General features: G+C 46.0%; 1 protein-coding gene across 2 annotated transcripts; it reads right to left on the reverse strand.

Moving 5' to 3' along the window:
* Positions 1–1,276: 1,276 nt before the first annotated feature.
* On the reverse strand, positions 1,277–19,193 carry VPS33A (VPS33A core subunit of CORVET and HOPS complexes). 2 transcript variants are annotated; one of them, XM_036765465.1, is made up of 13 exons: positions 19,000–19,193; positions 17,548–17,613; positions 16,785–16,912; positions 15,003–15,189; positions 12,115–12,231; positions 11,282–11,456; positions 9,179–9,372; positions 7,592–7,718; positions 5,959–6,026; positions 5,021–5,158; positions 4,314–4,451; positions 3,300–3,468; positions 1,277–2,874 (listed from the first exon to the last, which is right to left on the reverse strand). In XM_036765465.1, the coding sequence occupies exons 1-13, from the start codon at positions 19,099–19,101 to the stop codon at positions 2,693–2,695; spliced, it is 1,791 nt and encodes a 596-aa protein (XP_036621360.1). In that variant the 5' UTR covers positions 19,102–19,193; the 3' UTR covers positions 1,277–2,692. The 2 variants fall into 2 exon arrangements, 1 of the variants encoding a protein (XP_036621360.1); XR_005010739.1 differs by having other exon boundaries at positions 2,785–2,874; positions 3,300–3,439; positions 19,000–19,127.
* Positions 19,194–20,665: the final 1,472 nt, after the last annotated feature.

Raw genomic sequence — 20,665 nt, forward strand, 5'->3', positions numbered from 1 at the left:
GGTTCCTTAATTTAATCAGGATCTCTCGTTATCAGATTATTGCCTCGGCAGCAGCCGGGCCAGAAACAGGAGCGGAGCATTATCAAGCTCTTCAGGAAGCCTGTTAGCAGTAATTGCTCCTCTAGAGAGTTGGTCAACCAAAGGGCTTCTCTGTCCCACAGGAAAAAAATAAGCCTGTCCAAGCTTCTAGTAAAGACATCATTATGACATCTCACACGGCAAAGGCAGTCTCTGTTCTGTTCCGTACAAACGGAATAACTCAAGAATAGGAACATTTAGTGACCCAAAGTTCCCACGAAACTGTGTTGGAAATGTTTCATTCCAAATTGCCTTTCCCTGCTACCAGTCACTTTGGGTTCCTCTTTTCTCTCCGAACCTGCAGGGAGCTTCCCAGTAGAAGCTTCTGTCACTAACGTGCAGGTGTTTATCATCTCAGAGTGGCTGGGGTCACTGAGCTTTTGTTTACTCATAAACCCGACCAGATCTCCGTCTCCCGAGGCTGCCGGCTAAAAAACAACTCTTCTTCACTTGCACCATTTCCTATAACCTCTCTTCATTCTCAAATTACATTTATTGAGCGTAGCTGTCGGGCCCTGGGCATATGAAATACGCTCAGAGAGTAAAGCAAGACAGCCAGGGTGAGGGGTCTGTATTCTAGATGCTCTTTTCCAGTCACTGCTCTTGTCTGAACACCGAGATGATTAGAAAGATGAAAGAAGATGGATTTGTTCCCTAGGTGAAACTATCTGAAGTACACCGAGTGTGTATTTCTTTCGGGTGAAAGGTTAGGCCTTGGTGCCCAGAGTGGGAACAACAGAAGACAGATGTCTGATCGACGCTTTTTCTGCTTCCATTCAAACAGGGCTGTGATGAGATCTAACTAGGAGACATGGAGCCCTCAAGCCTCCATAGCCTTATTATGAAGGTTTTCCCAAAGGAACTAAATGTGCTGCTTTTCATCCTTCTGCCTTTCAGTTCCATTGCCAGTATGAGAGCAAAGATCATTCTCTTGTTCCCGTTAAAACTACAATTAATACTTGAATTCTCTGATATCATCCAAAGTGGTAGACAAAAATAAAACTGTGCCTATGTAGACATCTTCATTAGAGAACTACTGGTTTAATACAATCGTCTCCTCAACTACACAGAAGGCCAGACATGATGTAAATAATACACCCTTTCCAAGGATAAATGCACTATTCACAGACCTTTTTTTCAGTGAAAACACACCCCTTAGAGATAAAAGCTGCCCAAGTATTGAATGAACTTACACAAATGAGCATTAACAAGCAGTTACTTTTTATTTATACGTGAATGAAGCAGTTAACATTTCTAACTTATTGAAACCTGACTTAACTTTGCTTAGAGCAAAGAGGATGAAGGAAGTGAAGGTTAGCAGGTAGGACACAACTGACTTGCCTGTAAATAGAAGAATATGTAGTCAAGAGACATGACTGAACTCTAATTTAAAACTGGAAATATTTGATTTTATAACATGGCTGTGGACCAAGGGACATAAGCAAATCTCTCCGCGATAATAAAGACCAGATAAAGACTTTTTCTAAAATTAGGATTGTTGAGTTGTTTATTCCAAACCCTAAAAGGGCAAAGCAAGAAGACTAAGTTAATCCCATCACTGTTACTTCACTCTAAGCACCCTACGTTTCTCATCCTCACTATACCGAAAAGGGACATTTAGTGCTAGATATTCTGGCACACCAAGTCTTCTCAAGTTTCTCCCTTCCTCTTCTAATCAAGGTTTATAACATGTAGTGGTCCCACTAAAATGCCCCTGCTTCAGATTTTGCTGTTACTGCTCAGTGACGGAGACTATACCAGGAGACTCTAGCCTTGGGCACCAGCATCATGAGTGAGCAGCAAGGATGGAAGACACAACCGCCCCTGCTCCCTTCCCAGAAATGGCAGTGTCTCTGGTAGCCAGCTCAGAGCCAAAGGAAGGCCAGCAAAGCCATCCCATCAGCCTCTTCTTGGTCCTACTTGGGGCTCGGGCCCCTCAGTTCTCCCATATACTGGAAGGGAGTGAGATGGTAGGCAGATTTAAAGCATTCAGGTACACGCTGCTTCTATTCCTGCTTGGTGTGACCACACTGGTCTCATTTCTGAGCCACCATGACCCAAAAGTCTTTAGCAGGAGTCACTGCAGCAGCACCCATGGAGACAATAGCTGGAGGGGAGGCCTGCAAAGTGAAGAATGAAGGGAGAACCCTCCCGGAGCCAGCAGCCTCTGGGCCGGCCTTGGCCTGCTCACACTTACCCCAGCAAGCCTGGTCAGACCTCAGACGTGGAGAGCAGCACAGGAATGAGGGGATGGAGTCTCCATTTCTATTTCACTCTCATTGGCTCCGAGCTTGAACCAGCCCAAACCAAACCTCACTGAGCCCCCCGATACAATTCCCTGGGGCCTCTACTGAGGATCCCCAACTCTGAATATGCGGGTGTTTTGTTTCTTTTACCACAGGCTGAATGTCCCATTATTTTTGTGCCTTCTGAAATAGAAAAGGACTCCAGAAGCCACCAGAGAAAAGCAGCACTGAAAACAGACAGTAATTTCACAAACTCTGCATCCTCCAGCCATTAATCCATCACTCTTCCTTTCCTTTAGCAACTGCTTCCAAGGGGCAACTTCCTGCCACTTGCTGCTGCTGGTCGAAGATGGCTTGGCGTTCCGGATTTAGAAAGGCTTCTCCATCAGAGATTCTATCCAACTGGTTCCGTTCATTAGTTTAGTGGTAGCAATGACATACTCAGTACCTCCGTCTTCCATCTGAGATAGAAATCTCAGGGCAGCAATTTCAGCGTAGGTCACACCTCCCAGGAAAAAGACCAAAGTAACTCTGTTTTCTCCTTGTTGACCTAAAGATCGAGACATTTGGAAATTATTCTCTTAATCGTTAGCATTTCTCATTTCCTCATATAATTTCACCATTCATATAATAACAGCTTTGTAAACGTTAATGTGAAAAATTATTGATATTCCAAAAAGAAAGGCAGACATGATATGAACAGATTTCATTTGAAACACATTTTCCTTGATTTTATCTAATATGTTTCTCTATCAAATGCCTGAAATTCAGAACCTAGGAGTAGTATGTTACTTAAAACCCCTGAGGTAAAAAGTAATTAATAGAGATAAAGTACTTAAACTATGCATTAATAGTCTACAGAAGGGCTTCAGACACGACCTCCTAAGTCCTGAACAGATGCATTATATGAGGCAGCCATACAGCACTCTGACATCTGTGCATAATGACTCAGAGGCAGGGCAATCTGCTACTCACGCTTCTTTTGCAATCCTGCTGGTAACTGCTGCCGTTCTTCAAAATGGGGGCCTGGAAGCATCTTCAGGACTTCCTCAATACTTCTCCATCCAGGCCGAGCAAGCAGCTGAGCTAATCGTACACTGAGAGGTGCATAGCCACTGTAGACATAGGATATGTCATTGGGATTCTGTTAAACAGTAACATAAAGGAGACACTCAGTACCTACACAATTAGTTCCTGTGTATCTATGATCATGAAGGATACAAAGTCTATCATCCAAAACAATTTTTATGTTTGGCTTTAAAATAGCAAAACAAAAACTGATGGGGGGCCAGTGAGAAAGGAATAAGCATTTATTAAGTATGCTTTGGCAGTTAGGTGGCGATATAATGTACAGAGCACAGGGCCTGGAGTCAGAAGACTCATCTTCGTGAGTTCAGACCCAGCCTCAGACACTTACTAGCTGAGTGACCCTGGGCAAGTCTCTTCACCGTTTGCCTCAGTTTCCTCATCTGTAAAACGAGCTGGAGAGTGAAATGGCAAACTACTCCAGTAACTTTGCCAAGAAAATCTCAAATGGGGTCACGGAGAGTCAGACACGACTGAAATGACTGAACAACAAGTATGACAATCATTATTTTCTCTGATCCTCACAACCACCTTAGGAGGTAGGTGCTATTATTATCCCCATCTGACAGCTGAGAAAACTGAAGCCAACAGAGGTGAAGTGACTTGTCTAAGGTCACCCAGCCAGTGAGTGTCCAAGGCCCTTCAGACTGTGGCTCCTGCTGTCATCTCCTAGCTCAGCAGCTCAGGGCTGACTTGGGTGGTAATGGGAATGAAGCCACGCAGGATCCACTCCTGGACAGCTGAGAGCTGGCTTTCCAAGGCCTCTTAAAGGACCTCAAAGTACTCAAGGTGAATCTAGCTATGAGATGTGGTCCCAGGGCACGAGCCAGATACAAATAAGAACATCACAATTTAGCACAGATCAATAAACCAGACAAGGCCAAAGGGAAGGGGCTCAATTACCTGCTCGTTAACATCGTCCATCCAGAGCCGCAAGGTTTTCCTGATTGTGGGGTAATTGTTTCTACTACCCGCTTGAGGTCTGAGCAATCCGGCTTGCTCCAGATTGTTTAAGGTCAGCATGTGTTCGTAGCCATATGTCTGCAACAAAAGGGCGTTCACACTGATGCTGGATGAGGAAAGAGGTTGATGCTACTTTACGAAGAGTCACCCCAACAAATCCATTTTGTCAGGTCTGCCTGGTGCCCCAAGCTGGGACCAACAAGAGCTTAGGAGGGCAACGTTCAAGTTTCAAAAACGTTCATCTGTTACAATATCGAGCTGGCTCACTGTCACTAAAAGACATCCGTAAATTTACTTTTAAACATATTCCTAAGGGGGTTTTGGGGTGTTTATTCAAACCAAGTAAAAATAGTGACACTTATCAACACAAAAAGGATAGTTTTAAGAAAAGCAAAGGAAGCATTTATCATAAAAGAAACTTGCAAAAAGTTCGTAAAATGTCCCCTATTCCCTAACATGGGACACATGAACACACACACACAAGCAACACAAGATACAATTAAGTGGCAATCCCATGTACCCTCTGGTCGCCCATGAAGGCTTCACTAAGGACAGTAATACAGTAAAATAGCAGTAGCCTGAGAACAACATTTGTGAGATTCTAAGATGTTTTCCCTGGGTAAGTTGCCAATTCAAACCAGACTGACCTGGAGAATTTCTCTTTTATAATAATCTAACACTTTCTGCTTGAGCCCACTATTGCACACAGACTGAAGGCAAACCAGCCTTAGTATCTTGATCAGTGGGTGTTTTTGGGCGATACAGTCCTCGATGTAATTGTTGACCTGTAAACATAAATAGACACGGTGTATGTCGCTACTTTGGGCACAAAAAAGTAATACTGCTTTGTTTCTCATTATCATGTATCGCTTTAAACGCCAAATTCGTTCCTCCGCCACCATGCCCTTCAGAAGGTGGGGGCAAAATGACAACATACTTATTTCATTTACCAGTTATACCATATTATACAAGCAGTACCTGACCAGATAGTGAATGCTGTTAAAATGTTATATGCCATTTGAAATAGGTCTAACAGAACAGAAAAATTCCTTAAAGGCTGTCTAATGCTCAGGGCAGGCTGTCCTTGCCTGCTCTACCTCAATCATAGCACGGGGTCATCTTGCTTTAAGCTTTATGGAAATTTGCTTGTAGTAGTTAAAAAATAAAATAAAACCACATCTCAAAGTATCAGAGAAATCTAATACTTAAAGGAATCCTATGGAATATGTTTTAAAGCAAATCATCGTTAACCCAATTCATCTTTCACACTCATCAGAAAATGCTTTGAGTTAAGAGTCTGGTTCTGTAACTTTCTACCTCTCATGGTGCCCTGCACATAGCAGATGCTCAGATATAGTTGCTGACTGATAAATCTGGGTTTTTATATAATGAGATGATTTAAACCTGTATAAATCTGTATAAGACATGTCTATTTATGGTAATGTACTGGGGCATGTTGAGAGAGTCAAAGCCCATCAGAACAGTTATTTAAGGGGTTATAAATATGTTTTTGATGATTAGTTGCAATTAATAATGTCATTCCCATTCCCCACCTCCAAATACATATACTCCATAATACACATACCTTATCGGTGTCTATTCCGGACATAAACTCTTGCTCCACTGTTAGCTTATCAAAGAAATCTTCAGAAGCTAAAAATAGCATAAGCAAATTTATAATTGGAAATGAAAACAAGATATTTGTCTTCTGTCTACATGGTAAACAAATATACTTTTGGTTTATGATTTTAATTAAGAAAATAAATAACAGAAAGTAAGCAAAAATTAGTTCAGTATTATATTCAAAACAGACCTTATGAAATTATTTGTCTGAAAGGAAGCTTCTAAGGAAGATGAGAAATTAATCTGAGCACTCCTCAAACATGTCTAAATAGAGGTGGGATTCTGGGAGAGGGCTCTGGCATATATTCCTAACTCATCTCTGACACAGGAACAGGAAGTATCTCAGGAGAGGCAATGGGAAGTGGACCACAGAAGGCAGCGGTCTCCAGAATGAATAAACAGTTACTTCTCCTAGCACCCCCACTATCCATGCTGTGATGCACTCTGGTTTGAATGAATTCCTCCTGAACTAACATGAACGCGGCCAAACAGGTGTAGTTTATGATCGTGTCACATGGATAATGCAGTGCACCTGGAGGGGGATTTTCTTTTCTCTCTCCAGTCTGTTTTGCACAAAAGTTGTAATTACATGGTCACTACTCTGGTAGTCACAAAACGTCACACACCCAACCAAGCTTTCATTCCACAACCTTTTGCGGCTGAGAATTTTTTTTTAATTTTTTTATTCTTTTTTTTTAGCTGAGAAATTTTGTAGATGAATTTATTTGCTAGAAATCTCTGTAAGTTCTTTTAATAGCTAACCAATGATTTGTACTTCATCAGTGCAAAAGGAAGATTTCAGAATCCCCCAAATGACCAAACCCTTTGACTCAGTGGTTCCATTGCTAGAGCCCATAAAGGTGGCATGGAAAGGAAAATGAGACTCGACTTTACCACAAACACTAAAGAACTGCTTGATCTGTAACAACAAAACACTGGGAACAACTTGGTGTCCAGTGCCAGGAGAACAGCTTTGTACACTATGATCTTGTAACGAACTGGAGTGTGATGTTATCACAGGGAGTGACAAATGTGAAGGATGCAGCAGATGAGGAAGCCCCGAGCCCATGGACACAAAAGACGATGGCCATGACATACGTGAAGAAAAGACAAGCCTCAAGGGAATGGTGTTTTCTATGGACAGAGATGGACTCCAAAGGGAAACCAGGGCACATGGCAGGAGGGGAGAAGGAGGTTGAGTTAGTTTGATTTTAATTTGTTAACGTGTGTAGCATCATTTATTTCTACTTGATCAAGCTGTAAAATGGCTCAAATATGGCTCAATATAGCTGGTCTGACTGTCAGTTTGCTGATAAGTGTTGTGAAGGTTGTGTTTAAAGGATAACAACAAGAACTTAAAAATACTAGAAGTGGCTTAGCTCGGGCAGCACTCAAGAGCTGGGACAAGCGAGGCTCCAAACAGAGTCACCACAGAGCAGCACATCTTGCCTCGGCCCACCACGAATGGGGAGCCTGCTGGCACCAGAAGCGCCAAGTCTGTCCAACTGAGGCAGACCTCCTGGGGACGGCATCATCCAACACAAAGCACGTGGCCAGAGCCCACTCAGAAGACAAGGACACCAAAGGATGCTCACTGGTAATGTCTTTGATCAGCTCTGCGATGGACGTGTGGTTTGCCAGGGACCCTCTTGCGGCTTGCATGTGAGGCAGCTGTGAGACAAACTGTTTAATCTCCCCGACAGTCTTTGCATTGTGCCTTTCCTGAAAACAGAGGGGGAGGCAGATTATGCAGGGGCTTTTGGGGCAGCGGGAGGGAAGCAAGCGGGCCACAGAATAACAAACCAGCTCAAGCCCATCTCAAAACTACCAAAAGCCGAGCTAAGCACGCCACAGGAGAATAAAAGCGTACGTCTCCTTTTTGTGTGTCATCTCCCTTTCCACGAGAGGGAGCCCGGCATGCACAGTCAGGAGAGCTGGCCTGGGGCTGACACTTCTGAGCCTGGTGATGCTGGGCAGGTCACCTGACCTCTGAGCCACAGATCCCCCTCATTTCTAAACTACAGAAAGGGATCTCCACCCTGCCTGTGGCAGGGAAAGCATTTAAATGAAAGCTCAGTGGCCCAAGGACTCCCAGTTTGGTTCTTGCTCCTACATTTTAAAGCTGGAAGGAACCTTCAAAAGCATCACCCCCCACCCTCTCATCTCACACCTAAGGACACTAAGTGACTGGCCCAGGACCACTCAGCTCGAGATGTCTGAGGCAGGATACGAGCCCAAGTCTTTCTGACTTGGAGTCCCATGATGTCTCTACACACCAGACCTTCACTGATCACAATAGAAGCAATCTGAGTCCTCAGGCAATAGCCAGAGAATTAGGGGAGAAAGAAGGGGAGGTCATTGATATTGGGGGAGGAGGAGCAGGGATCCAAAAGTAAGTTTCATCTGTCTTAAAATCCACACAAGCTACTAATAGTAGACTTAGCTTTTTGTCAAACAGCATCTAGTTACAATAAAACTTCATTTTAGCAAAATGCTCAGCAGTTTCAAATAAACCCCCAAACCCAGCAGAAATGTTATGCTTAACAAAGAAATTAAGCTACACGTTAACAGGCAATTCCCAAGAAAGAGAAAATATGAGAAATATATTCAAGAATAAACAGATGAGGATGTCTTACTTAGATATTTTCAAGGTAAAATTATTCATAGCTCATCATTTTACTGAATTGTACTAAATTTCACCAAGCAGAAGCTAGATGAATGGGCAAGCAGAGACAAGACGGTGATAATGAAACACACAAATTAAAAACCCAGGGCCACCAGGGGTCTCTGTCTCATTATCACCTATCACTCATCTTCTTCATTTCTCACATCCTTCCACCAGGAAATTTTCTAAACTTCAGAAGACTTCCCTCACTAATTGAATAAATAGAATCAACAGTAGAATCCATAAAAATGACTACATCGCCTAAATCTGATCTCAGGTAAAGTCAGCTCTCTCGTCAGTCAGGTAGGGCAGGAGGGACTGAAGAAAGGCAGGTGCAATGAAGCACAAGGTGAGAAGATGCAGGTGGAGGTTGTGGGAGAGTTCCTCCTCCGCCCCAGAGTTCTGATGCGAGTGCTGAGGGGCACTCGGAGCTCAGTGGCAAGAGCCTCCCAAATGGGAAGCCTCCTCAGGCTCTGCACATGTGGCAGAGTGGACAGGTGACGCCCCTGGGCCTCACCTCAAATGCTGCCGAGATGATTTTGGCTTTCTTGCTCAGAACCGAGCCCACGGCATTGAAGTTTTTGTCCCTGATCTCAGCATAGAGCTCCTCTGCAGAATTGAGCTGAAGCTTCTTGGCCTCGGTGGGCAGGTCCTTCCCACTCTCTCCCTGCTTCTTAGGAGCAAACTTCTCTGGAGGCAGTTTCACATAACCTAGATGGACAAGGGGAGGGTTCCTGTGCCGACTCATCTGAAAAGCCCACATGAAACCACCAGACACAGCAGAACTTCCCCACCCCAAAGGCCACAGGATGTGCTTGTAAATAAACTTTAGAGAACATTTAGCATCTTCAGGGAAAGCAAGTTACAGAATGTAATTAGCCCTTCCTTCATGGGCTTATGGGTGATCTTATTGACAGGGGCCGGACTTTCCTCAGTGTCTCTGCAGCTTTGGACATGACCAGACCACAGCTAGAGGCTTGGCCTCCCTAACACTCTTCAGGCTCACAGAGGTCTCAGTCGGCTGGCTCTCCTCCAAGCTGTCTGGCCATTCCCTCTCAGTACCCTTGGTAGAACTGTCCTCCATCTCCCACCTGCTAAGCACAGGTCTCCTCAAGGCTCTGTGCTAGGCATTCTCTTCCTTCGTGAGCTCTACCATTGGTTTCCCTGTGCTTAATATCACCTCTACCCATCAAGTCCTTTCTCCTGGACTCAGTCCCATACTGCCAACTGTCTGGTAGACACCACCACTGAACATCACCTCAAATGGGGCTTGTTTGAAACTGAACTCATCCTAATGCCCCTTAAGGCCACCCCTCCTCCACATCTCCCTCTTGTCGCCAATGGCACCAACAGCCTCCTAGCCACCTGGCAGCTAGAGTCATCTTTGGCTGTTCCATCTTCACCAACCTCATGCAACCCCATGAGGAACTCCCCTCCTCCCCCTCCCCGCTCTTCTTTCCCCTTCCTCCCACCCTTATACTCCTGTAGCCACCACTTTGGTTCAGTCCCACACCTCCACGTGCCTGTTCTACTACAATTGCCACTTTGTTAAAACTTCCTCTCCTCTCCAACCCAAGCTTCATAGACTCCTCACAGGAACCTTGCTAAGGCACAGACTTGAGCCTTGTACGAGCAGGTGCTCAGGAAATGTCTGCTCTATTCACAAGTGAGCTAAGCATAGTTCAGACCTGGTGCAGTGGGTAGCACTGGGCCTGGAGTCAAGAAGACCTGAGTTCAAATCCAGCCTCAGATGCTGACTAGCTGTGTGACCCAGGGTAAGTCACTTCCCCACTGACTGCCTCAGTTTCCTCACCTGTGAAACAGAGATAATCATATCCCCTCCATCCCAGGGTCATTGAGAGGGCCAAATGAGATAACAGTTGTAAAGAACTTACTTAGCACAGTGCCTGGCGCACAATAAGCACTATATAAATGCCAGCTTTCATTGTTATTACCAAAAGCAATTTTGCAGTTATGCATTCTGAATAGCAAAAGTGTTATTTTATGTCTCTTGCTAGACAGCTCTCCTTTTACTATTTCTATCACTCCGCCCCTCTGCTTAAAAATACCCAACGGCTCCCAAAGGCCCAAGGTCTCAAATCCAAACAACTCTGCCCAGCCTCTGGGACACTCCCTTTATCCCCACTCAATGTGCCAAACTTACTTCCCCTTAAACATACCCTCCATCCGAAGGATGGGCCCTCTACTGTGAGTCTGTGTCAAACTACTTAAGCAGACCCCCTCTCCCTGGGCTAACTTCCTACAGCATTCCCGGCTTGATGACGAGTCACTGAGTACACAGGATCTTGGACTGCTTTGTGTCTAATTGTCTCTCCCTCTTCAGGGCTTGTACAATGACTGACTCTTCTGTCACTCACACTCCTGCATTTCCTCAGCACTACTAAACCCTCACATCCCAAGGCAAAGGTAAAGGGAGTTTTTCTTTCTTTCTTTCAAGTTCCTAATTTTAACTTTTACCTCTAGAAAGGGCCCTTTCGCATGATTACAGCTTCCAATGCCAGGCCATACTTTGACAGCATTGCTGAAGCTGCATCTCGGGGTGGCATTCGGTTCTCAGACTTCCTGGCAATAAAAGGTGAAGAGATGAGGTTCTACTTACTATTCTGAATGCCATAAATTTCATCAATGAGGCCTTCATATGTAAGCTGAGTGGCCAGAGGAGTTAACAAGTCTACATTACGGTCCAGCAGCAAGAGGGTGTCAAAGACGGGGAATATCGAATTCTGGCTTCCAGTGAACTCTCTCTTCATTCTGATCATCATATTGGCCACTTGCTGAAAATAAAACAGTGGAGAAGATGGCGTCTCAGTAGGAGCTACAAACATTTAAAATGGGGCTACAAACCGAGACAGTCAAAAGATAAAGAGGAGACAGAGAAGGTGGGAATGCCATGACTGACAACAGCAGAAATCCTGAGCAGACTTTCATCACGGTAACCTGTCCCGTAATGCCTGGATTACTGTATCAATGGTAGAGCTTACTAATGTGGCCACAGGAGGGTGAGAGATCGGATTAGATAACCCATAAGGTCTGCTTTTCAACTCTAACAGTTTGTGAGACTTTGGCCAAAACAAATACAGAAAAAGGCTTCCCCCCCCCCCCCCCCCGCCCTTTTTTTTTTTTTTGGCAGAGAGGTGCCCTGGTGTGTGGTGAGAAGGTGAGGGGGGGGATGATGGGGTGCATAGTTCACCCAATCCTACCTTGGAGAAAATTACTCGAGGCACTATCAAAAGAACAAAGCAAAACTGAACGGCATCATCTTCTCAAAGATGAAAAGCCAACATTCTCTAATCAAATATTTATAGGGGAAGTCATTAGAACTCCCAAAGAGCGGCTTAATGGACTTTGCTGCTACAGCCCCCCAACCCCTCCCCCACCAGCTTCACTTCGAAGCCCCGCCAGGAGCAAAGGAAGTATATGGCAGTCTGTTACCCTTGCACATTCCCCCTTCCCGAAGATCTGGGGGATGGTTCCATACAAGGCTTGCAAAGTCATCAGTCCTTTTGCTGCATGGTACAGACTTGTCTGGTCATTCTCCAAATAACACTCCTGGAGCAAAGGAGAAAGGAAGTTACTCAAGATAGCTCAGTAGAAGAAATACAGACGTTCTCTCTGAGCTCATTCTCCAATAGCCAATGATTAAAAGTCACCACTCACACTTTAAGAAATCCTTTCTATCACCAACAAATGGAAACTTCTTTTGTAGTGAAAATGAACAAAGCTTGTATTTCATACTTTTCCAAGGGAATTCAAGTAGCTAATTCATTTGAAGGAAGGGATTCTAGGACATGAGACCCACCGTAGGGGGAGCTCAAAGTCCTCCCTTTAGTTGTGGAAGTGGTTTTTCTAAGGCAAAATGTGGGTTATTAGTCAGCAAGCTCTCACTGGTGTCTTATCTTTTGGTTGTTGTTATCATATCAGCCTCCTAGTAATGAATTAAATTGAGTAAAATTTTGAAAATAATGATAAAGTGTTTCATAGCGGACCACCATCACTCTATGTTCTCACTTATGTTCATGTTCTATATTCGACCTAAAAATAAAGTACTCCCTAGCCTGCTAATCAGAACTCTCACCTCACCATCCCAGTTCATTCCTGCAGCAAATGAACAGCAAAGCCTGGGAAAAATGGAATGGAAGGTGTAAAGAGGAAAGGAGGCAGACACTTGAAAATTCTCATCCAGGCTAACTCCAGTGATGGGATGGTGGAAGAGGACAGGACATGCTCCTGGAAAATGTCACCAGAGTCCCTTTGGTGAGATAAAGAATAATCCCCCTACCTCACACAAACAAAAAACCAGACCAGAGGCACTAGGGAACACAGGAGACTGGTTAATTTGACCATTTTTCAAAATATAGCAGATCAAAGTTAGAAGGTAATAAAAATGTGGGTCCCCGGGAAGCCACAAGGAACTGAGATGAAAATTCAAGGAAAAAAAATCCCGAAAGCATTCTCCAACAGTCCAAAGTGCTTATCTTACCTTGTCCTATCATAATCCTCTGTTTTCCAAAGAAAGATTTAAAAATCAATAGCAGATCTTTAACACCAGATTTTCTTTTGATTAATAAATGTCAACTCCATATGAAAAGGTTACCCAGTCATCAGATTTGAAATTAGAGCTGGGTTGAAAACTAAAAATAAATACATAAATAATTGGAAAAGGGAAGAAAAAAAAGAAATTAAAGCTGGGCTTACAGCTTTCAGCTATCACTGGGTCAAAATCCATTATTTCTAAAACTCATCAAACATGTAATTTACAAGTCAACCCACAAAAGGACAGAGCTTCAAATTCTAAGTGGAAACAGGCCCGTTTTCCAAACATAGCCAGTAAAAAAAAACCCAGCAAGTCAGGTCTCTTGACAGATTCTGTCATGCCATAACAAGTTGGGTTTTTTTCCCTTCACAACTACTGAATCATCTCTAGGAGGCCAAGTAGACAAAATGGTGAAATAAACAAAGCTTCACAATTAGTGAATGAGATTTAGTGAAACCGTTCAGTTCAGAGGATGACAAAGATTTCAAGACACTTTATCTGGTAGGCTTCCTCAGTTCCCTAATTATTGGACACACATGCTTTGTGAGAGAAACTGTCATTATCAAGTCATTTTGGAGATGAGCACACAGTGAAAAAGAAAGGCTGGTTTTCTCTTGGCTAGTGGCTGAAAAAGGAGAACCCAGAACTCCTTCCCAACCTACTGTCTTTGTCTTAAACCCCAAGCCCAAGGGTCTTTTACGTCTCCTCATCATGCATCTTAGGCTCTGAGGAGCTACCTCAACATAATGGCAGAATTCAAAACTGACTGTTTCAAACATGTACATGTGAAACAGCCACAAATCAGCCTTTGTATGGGAAGTGAAAGCTCCTCACCCCTAACAGGAGGGACAGGAAGCCTTGCTTCAGCAGCAGGAACAGTCTGCATTATTTAAGTCCCACCCTGTGGTCCCGTCTGGCACTCAAAATCCCATGTGAACCAGTGGGCTGGAGGTTAGGGTGCAGGCCTTTGGAGCCAAGATCTGGTAGAGTCTGTGATGCCGCCTAGGCCAGCCCTAAGCTCACTGAGCTAGCCCAATACACACACAGGAAGCGCCAAGGGCTCCAGGAGGACCAGCTTCCTGGGAGCAGATCTGGCGCACTGTCAGGGGGCATCATCTTCCGCTTCGGTGCAGATTTCAACATTCAGACCAGCACCCCCACTATGCCAACACCCCAATGGAACAAACTGATTTTATGTTCACATCAAGTTATTCATGGTGGAGATAAACCCACTAAAGCTGCCTTGACATAAGTAAAGCTTTCAATTTGTTGTAGCCCTGAGGGGGCCCGAGTTCTAATCCCAAGTGCAGATATTAAATAATCAATGCCCAGTCTGCACATCTACACCTGATTCTGTCAGGACAGAAAGTCACACCAACTTCTCCAAGGTGTCACGCTATTCCTAATGACAAAGATTTCATGGACTTTATCTGTACTGTTCTCCTTAGAGAGCACCTGCTGGGCTTTGGGGCCTGGACTGTGGCCCTTCAGCCCAGCCTTCCCTGAGCATTCCTATCCTCTCCCTTTCTCCAGCAACTTTCCAATGATCTTCTCACAGTGATTCTGACCCTCTTCATTCTGTTAGAATTTCTACATTTTTCTTGTGCCCTGAGGGAAGTTAATAACAAAGGGTACCTTTTCCAACATCAGAAAATCCCTTTCTTGGAGAAAGAATGCCAAACAAAACTAATAAATAATAATCCCTGATTGGTAATAATCTTTCAAGGCTGATACATGAAGTCAGAATGTTGCTGCTTTTCCTTTAACAAAGATGTTCCACACTTACTTTAAAAGCACTTTCGGACTCCATGGACAGCAAATCACCATCAAATGGAATGAGGTCAAGGCTGTACTCTTCTCTGTGAATAAAGGATCCCAGAACCCCCTGATCCTTCAGACGCTGCTCACACAACAAGCTCCGGCGTGGGACAAACAAAATGTGGAAATCTCTCGCAGGGGAGCGCCTATCTTCACTAGAAAGGAACAAAATGTTCGTTGTATTTATCGTCTCAAAGACAAATGGCTCAAGGTGCCGGCACTGGGTTTTCTCATAGAAAAGGAACACAGGCACATAAACAGAAATGTGGTCTTGGAGGCAGCTGTGGGCACCTCAGCGCACAGAGAACCTGGCAGAGACCTGAGTTCAAACACTTACTAGCTATGAGACCCTGGTCAAGTCAATTAACCCATCTGCCTCAGTTTCTCGACTGTAGAATGGGGATAATGACAGCACCTACCTCTCAGGGTTATGAGAATAAAATGAGATAATGTTTGTAAAGTGCTTAGCACAGCGTCAGGCACACGAAAGGTGCTTAATAAATGCTTATTCCCTTCCTTCCCTCTTGGGCTTATCATCCATCCTGAAATGCTCTTTCAAACTCTTTACGTTATACTTTGTGGCACTAAAGTGCTTGATTTAATGTAGCAGGAAATCCAACCTAAGGCAAATAAATAACACTGTAACTACACCAAAGCAACACAGAGAGAGCCTCTGACTGAAATACTGAGCAAGCCTCTGAAGGATTCTTTCCTTCTGCGTTCTCCTTCCCTTTTTCCAACTGATGACTCCCAATGTGTTAACATTTCAGGGTATTTTCAATTCAACTCAGTTCAGCTGATCAAAGGCCTACGATGCGTGTGGTCCTGTAGGCTTTGCACGGGGAACAGAAAGACAATATGGGAACAGTCTCTGACCTAAAGAGCAGGGACATCATTGTAGTCGACTCTATTTTTACTCTTATTCCCCAAGAAAGAGATCAGCCCAGTACCCCAGGGGCTGTAAAGGGGAGGATCTAACTTTAGCTCTAGAAAAGCTCTGCTTATTTTCTCTTGTGAAATGTAAGCAAAGGCTGGGAAACAAACAGAGCACAGTGTCTGGGCAAGGGCACCGCCTCAGAGGAGCCTTGAAGAAGCCATTTAAGCTCCTCCGCTGGAGTCGATGAGGGTGCTGCCTGGCCAATATCTTTTCCAACTCTGAATCTTGTCATCAGATCTATTAGCTCCTTGGTAGAAGGTTCCTTTCAGCTGACATAGATCCATCTTTCCTCCTCCTTTTGCCCCTGTCTGGCCCCTAGTCATCCCAGGACAGCTTGCCCCCCACCTTTAAGAGGGGCCACACAGAGGGCCCAGTTCAGTATTTCCTATTTAATGCCTTGCTGAGGAGGCAGTGTGGGATGGTGGCCCTAAAGTCCTGGCTTGCGATGAAGCAGGAGGATCTAGATTTGAATCCTGCTTCTGATGCTGTGGGGCTTCTGAGGTCCCTGCCAACTATAGCTCAGTGAGCCTGTGGTACTACTTCCCCCATTTAAGGCTTTCCTCCAAGGATCTCCTGATCAATGCAATGTACTAGACGACCCCAAAGGTCCCACCTCTCCCACCCCCAGCTCTAACATTCTAGGTGTCCTTGGCTCAGTTCTCCTCCTCGAGCTTTGCCACCCCTTCACCCTGTCTACCACCTCACATCCTGAATGTACTCCATACATCCATGCCGTTCTTCAAAAGTTTGAATGTGAGAATTACAGCCACCATTTTAGTTTTAAAGGAATTTAAGATTTTCCTCCTTAAATACCTGAGTACATTTTCAGCAATTATATCCATCAATTCTAGCCTGGGTCTGACAAAAAAAATAATGTTCTTGACGTCAGCTGCAGGCAGACGACTTCCTTTAAGTGTGAACATTTTTTCCACCTCATGTTCCTAGGAAAAAGACAAAAGTTGTAAATGAAAATGTGGGGTTGAAATTGAATGTTCAATTCCGCAAACACTCAAAAAGGACTTGCTTTTAATGAGCTCAACACCATATAGGTATAGCTATAAAGTACGGAGGAGAGGGGGAGCTAGGTGGCACCATAGTGCAGAGTGCTGGGCATAGAGTCAGGAAGACGCATCTTCAAATCAAGCCTGAGACACTTTCTACTGTGTGACCCTGGGCAAGTCACTTCATCCTGTTTGCCTCAGTTTCCTCATCTGTAAAATGAGCTGGAGAACGAAATGGCAAACCCCTCCAGGATCTTTGCCAAGAAAACCCTGAATGGGGTCACCATGAGTCAGACACAATAACAACAAATCAGAGCGTTAGCATTATACGTTATTAGACTGGTTGTCACCTTGATAGGCTGGATATTAGCAACATTAGTAACAGCATCTCCAACAAAGGCCACTGTCCTTGGTACCTCTGGGTACCAATAACGAATGCTGAACATTAGGGTCTAACATTTGGGTACTAATAACAAACACTGACCAGTAGGGTCTAAAAGGGATACAAAGTGTGCGATCTGTGGTAGCTCATTATGAAATTTAAATTAAGACATCAAATCCTGTATTTTATTTACCTTCAATAGCGAATACTGCGCAATCAATCCAAATGGTCCTGTCAGGTATTCATCCCAAACTATTGCCTGTAAAGAGCATAGAAACCCTTCTTATTACTATAGTTACTACCTGGAATTTCATTCAATGCAATTCAGTGACCATTCAGTAAGCACTTTACATGGGCCAAGCACACACTCAGATTCTGGTGATACAAAGACAAAAAACCAGTCTCTGCCCTCAAGGAGTTTACATTCTGTTTTGTGTTTTCATGAGGCACAAAAAGCAACACAAACAGCTGCTTGAAAATGTCATAGATTTAACCTCTCAACAAACACCTGAATTTCTATTGGTTGCAACAACACGACCCTCCCCTGGCTCCTAGAACAACAATGATCTAGGACCAAGCATGTCCCATAGATGTTATGTGTCCTCACTGGCGCCCTGGCTCCCGCCCAGTTTAATTGTTTTCAATATTTAGTAAGCATTGATTCTGTATCGGGATGGTAGATGAAGAGCCAGGGAGGCCTGAGTTCAAGAGCTGCCTCTGGCTGGGTGATCCTCAAAAGTTCTTTCTCCTCCCGGGGCTCTAGGTAAGTTTCTATGACTACAAGGTGCAAAGAGGCTGTTAACCTGCATTGGTAGAGGGAATCTTCTCACGGGGAGTTCCCTAGACGGATAAAATCTCAAACCCTGGCCCTATCCCCATTAGTCCGTGCTAACAGACACCGCTGGATACTGGGAATACAAAGACAGAAGGGAAAACAGCTCCTGGCCTCTAGCTAGGGGACTCCCTACCCAGACCAGTACAAAATACAGACCAAATAATGGGGGGGGGGGGGCACCAAAAAGGGCGTGTGTTGGAGGCAGAGCTTGTGTGAATGAATGCAATGGTGGATTCCAAGAGGCTTCCGGGAAGAACTCGCGCAGAGCCGGGCAGCTACAGGGGCATCGACGGGCACCCGCTGGGGACCAGGCTACACCTGGCCGCCTTCCCTCCAAGGTTCTTTGCAGAACCAATTCAGGAACGTGGTGGAGACCCCGTAAGGGGACACACACCCGGGGCGCAGTCAGCCCTGGAGGAGACGATCGCTGCCAAAGCAAACCTTCCCCTCAGGCATCCACCCCTCCATGTATGCACTACGATCCGGGTGCTACTACTAGGGTCCCGCCCTCGCTGTCCTTTTTCCACAGGACGCAGAGAGGAAGGGTCCAGACGCAAGCCCTTATACCGCGAAGGCTCAGATAACGGTGCACCCGGCGGCGAGCCGGCCTTGGGCACCCGCCCCGACCACCTGTTAGTGCTGTCAGAGGCCGAAAGGTGCCGACCAGCTTCCGCGGAAGGAATGCCCTCCCCCGGGGGATTCCTCGCTAATGACATCGGGATCAGGCGCCTGGCCACTATCACAGGGGGCGCTCTCGTTCTCGCTGAGTGCCTCGGTTTCCCCTCCCCGCCCCTCCAGGCCGGGCCTCACCTTGCTGCCCGCGCACTTATCCAGGAACTCGCGCAGCTCCCTCCGCACCGCCTCGCGCAGCACGTTCAGGTTCACCCGCCCGTAAGACAAGTGCGCCGCCATAGTGCCGCCGCCCCAGCCCGGGCCGGTGGGCGCCACCGCCCCTTCCCCTTTTGTCCCCTCCCCCTCCCCGCGCCCCGCGGCCCACAACTGGCACTGACAGAGCAGTCAGGTGACTCCGCGCACGTGACGCGCGACAGGCGGAGCCGGAAGTGCCCAGGCCTCCCTAGCGCGGCAGCCTCTGAGCATGCGCGCTAGGAGCGATCAGTCTGCTCCCGGCAGCCTTTGCATCTTCCGCTGCGGCCCTCTCCCTCCAGTGAGCTCGGATCCGGAGGCCAAGTCGGGTCTCCTCCTGAGCCGCCCCCCGCCTCCTCCAACAGGGGGTCCTGCCCTTGGTGGGCTGGAGTGGAGGGAGAGAAGTACGGGACGTCAAGCGCTACGTGAGCCTGGAAGCGCTTCGGGATCCCGATGTAACAAGTCTGGGAGCCTCTGGGCCTCAGTTTCCCTCTCCTGTAAAGTCGAACTGGTTAAAGCCCCTCCCCCAGGGCCGATGTGGCGCGGGGACAAGACCGTGGACGTGGAGCCCCTTGCCAGCCTCCAATAAACCACGCGTTTGTCCTCCGGTGGCGAGATGTTCCCTCAGTCAAAGAGCGGGGTGGGGCCGCGTGGTCCCTTGGCCCCGGTCATGTGGTCAGCTAGTGGGCGTGGCAACACGTGTGCCTCGGGAGCCAATGAGATGAGGGGGAGAGGAAGAATTCCCTCCCCCCCCCCCCCCCCCGCAGCTGCCAAGAGTCCAAGGCTGAATTTGAACTCGGGTCTATCCTGCCTCCAGCCGCTACCTTTTCAGTAGATGGAAATGATAGGTTCAAAGTGTGAAAGCCTGAAAGCATCCGCAACTTCGTATCCGGGAGTAGGAGCGGTTCCGGCCTGCCGTGGTCACCTGTGTCACTTTGGAAAAATTACTCTCCATAGACTTCAGTCTCCCCATCTATAATGCAAGGAACAGGGTGTGGATGGTGGAAATCTCCTTCACATCCAACAGCCCACTAGATGTTTGAAAATCTTTCACAAAGATACGTTTGCTTTACGGCTATAACAGCACAATACAAAACACTTTGCCCAACAGCCCTGGGGAAAGAACAAGTTCAGAAGTCAGTGTCTACATAACATCGGTCCCGTTAAGTTCGTGTCTGGGTGTGACACGGTTGGAGGAGAGGGGATGGCGAAGAAGCTGGTCTGGGTCCTGGATTATGGATACTAGGCTGGCTGCAACTAATGGCTGGGAGTCCAGGCTCTGGAATACAGCCCTAGGGACTTCGGAGCACACGTTGAATGCACCAGCTTCCTTACACTATGACCAACAGAAAGACCAAAGACCCAGGTGGCCTCTCAGAGGGGGAGAAGGCCCTAGGGCCGCCCACTAGCTTTCTTTCCACTTACAGAATAGTCTCTTCCTGGTCTCAGTGAGGGGTGGAGTCACCAAAGAGTAGGCTACCGGATTTTACTGAAGCTGCAGCAGTTCTGTTCTATTGTCACCTAATGCTGTTGCATTTTAAATTTTGTGACAAGTACTTCTTTATAAAAATAAAACTTTGGAAGAAAAAAAGATAAAACTTTGGGGGGAAAA

Source organism: Trichosurus vulpecula, chromosome 1 (genome assembly GCF_011100635.1).
Source record: "Trichosurus vulpecula isolate mTriVul1 chromosome 1, mTriVul1.pri, whole genome shotgun sequence".
Lineage (NCBI taxonomy): Eukaryota > Metazoa > Chordata > Mammalia > Diprotodontia > Phalangeridae > Trichosurus > Trichosurus vulpecula.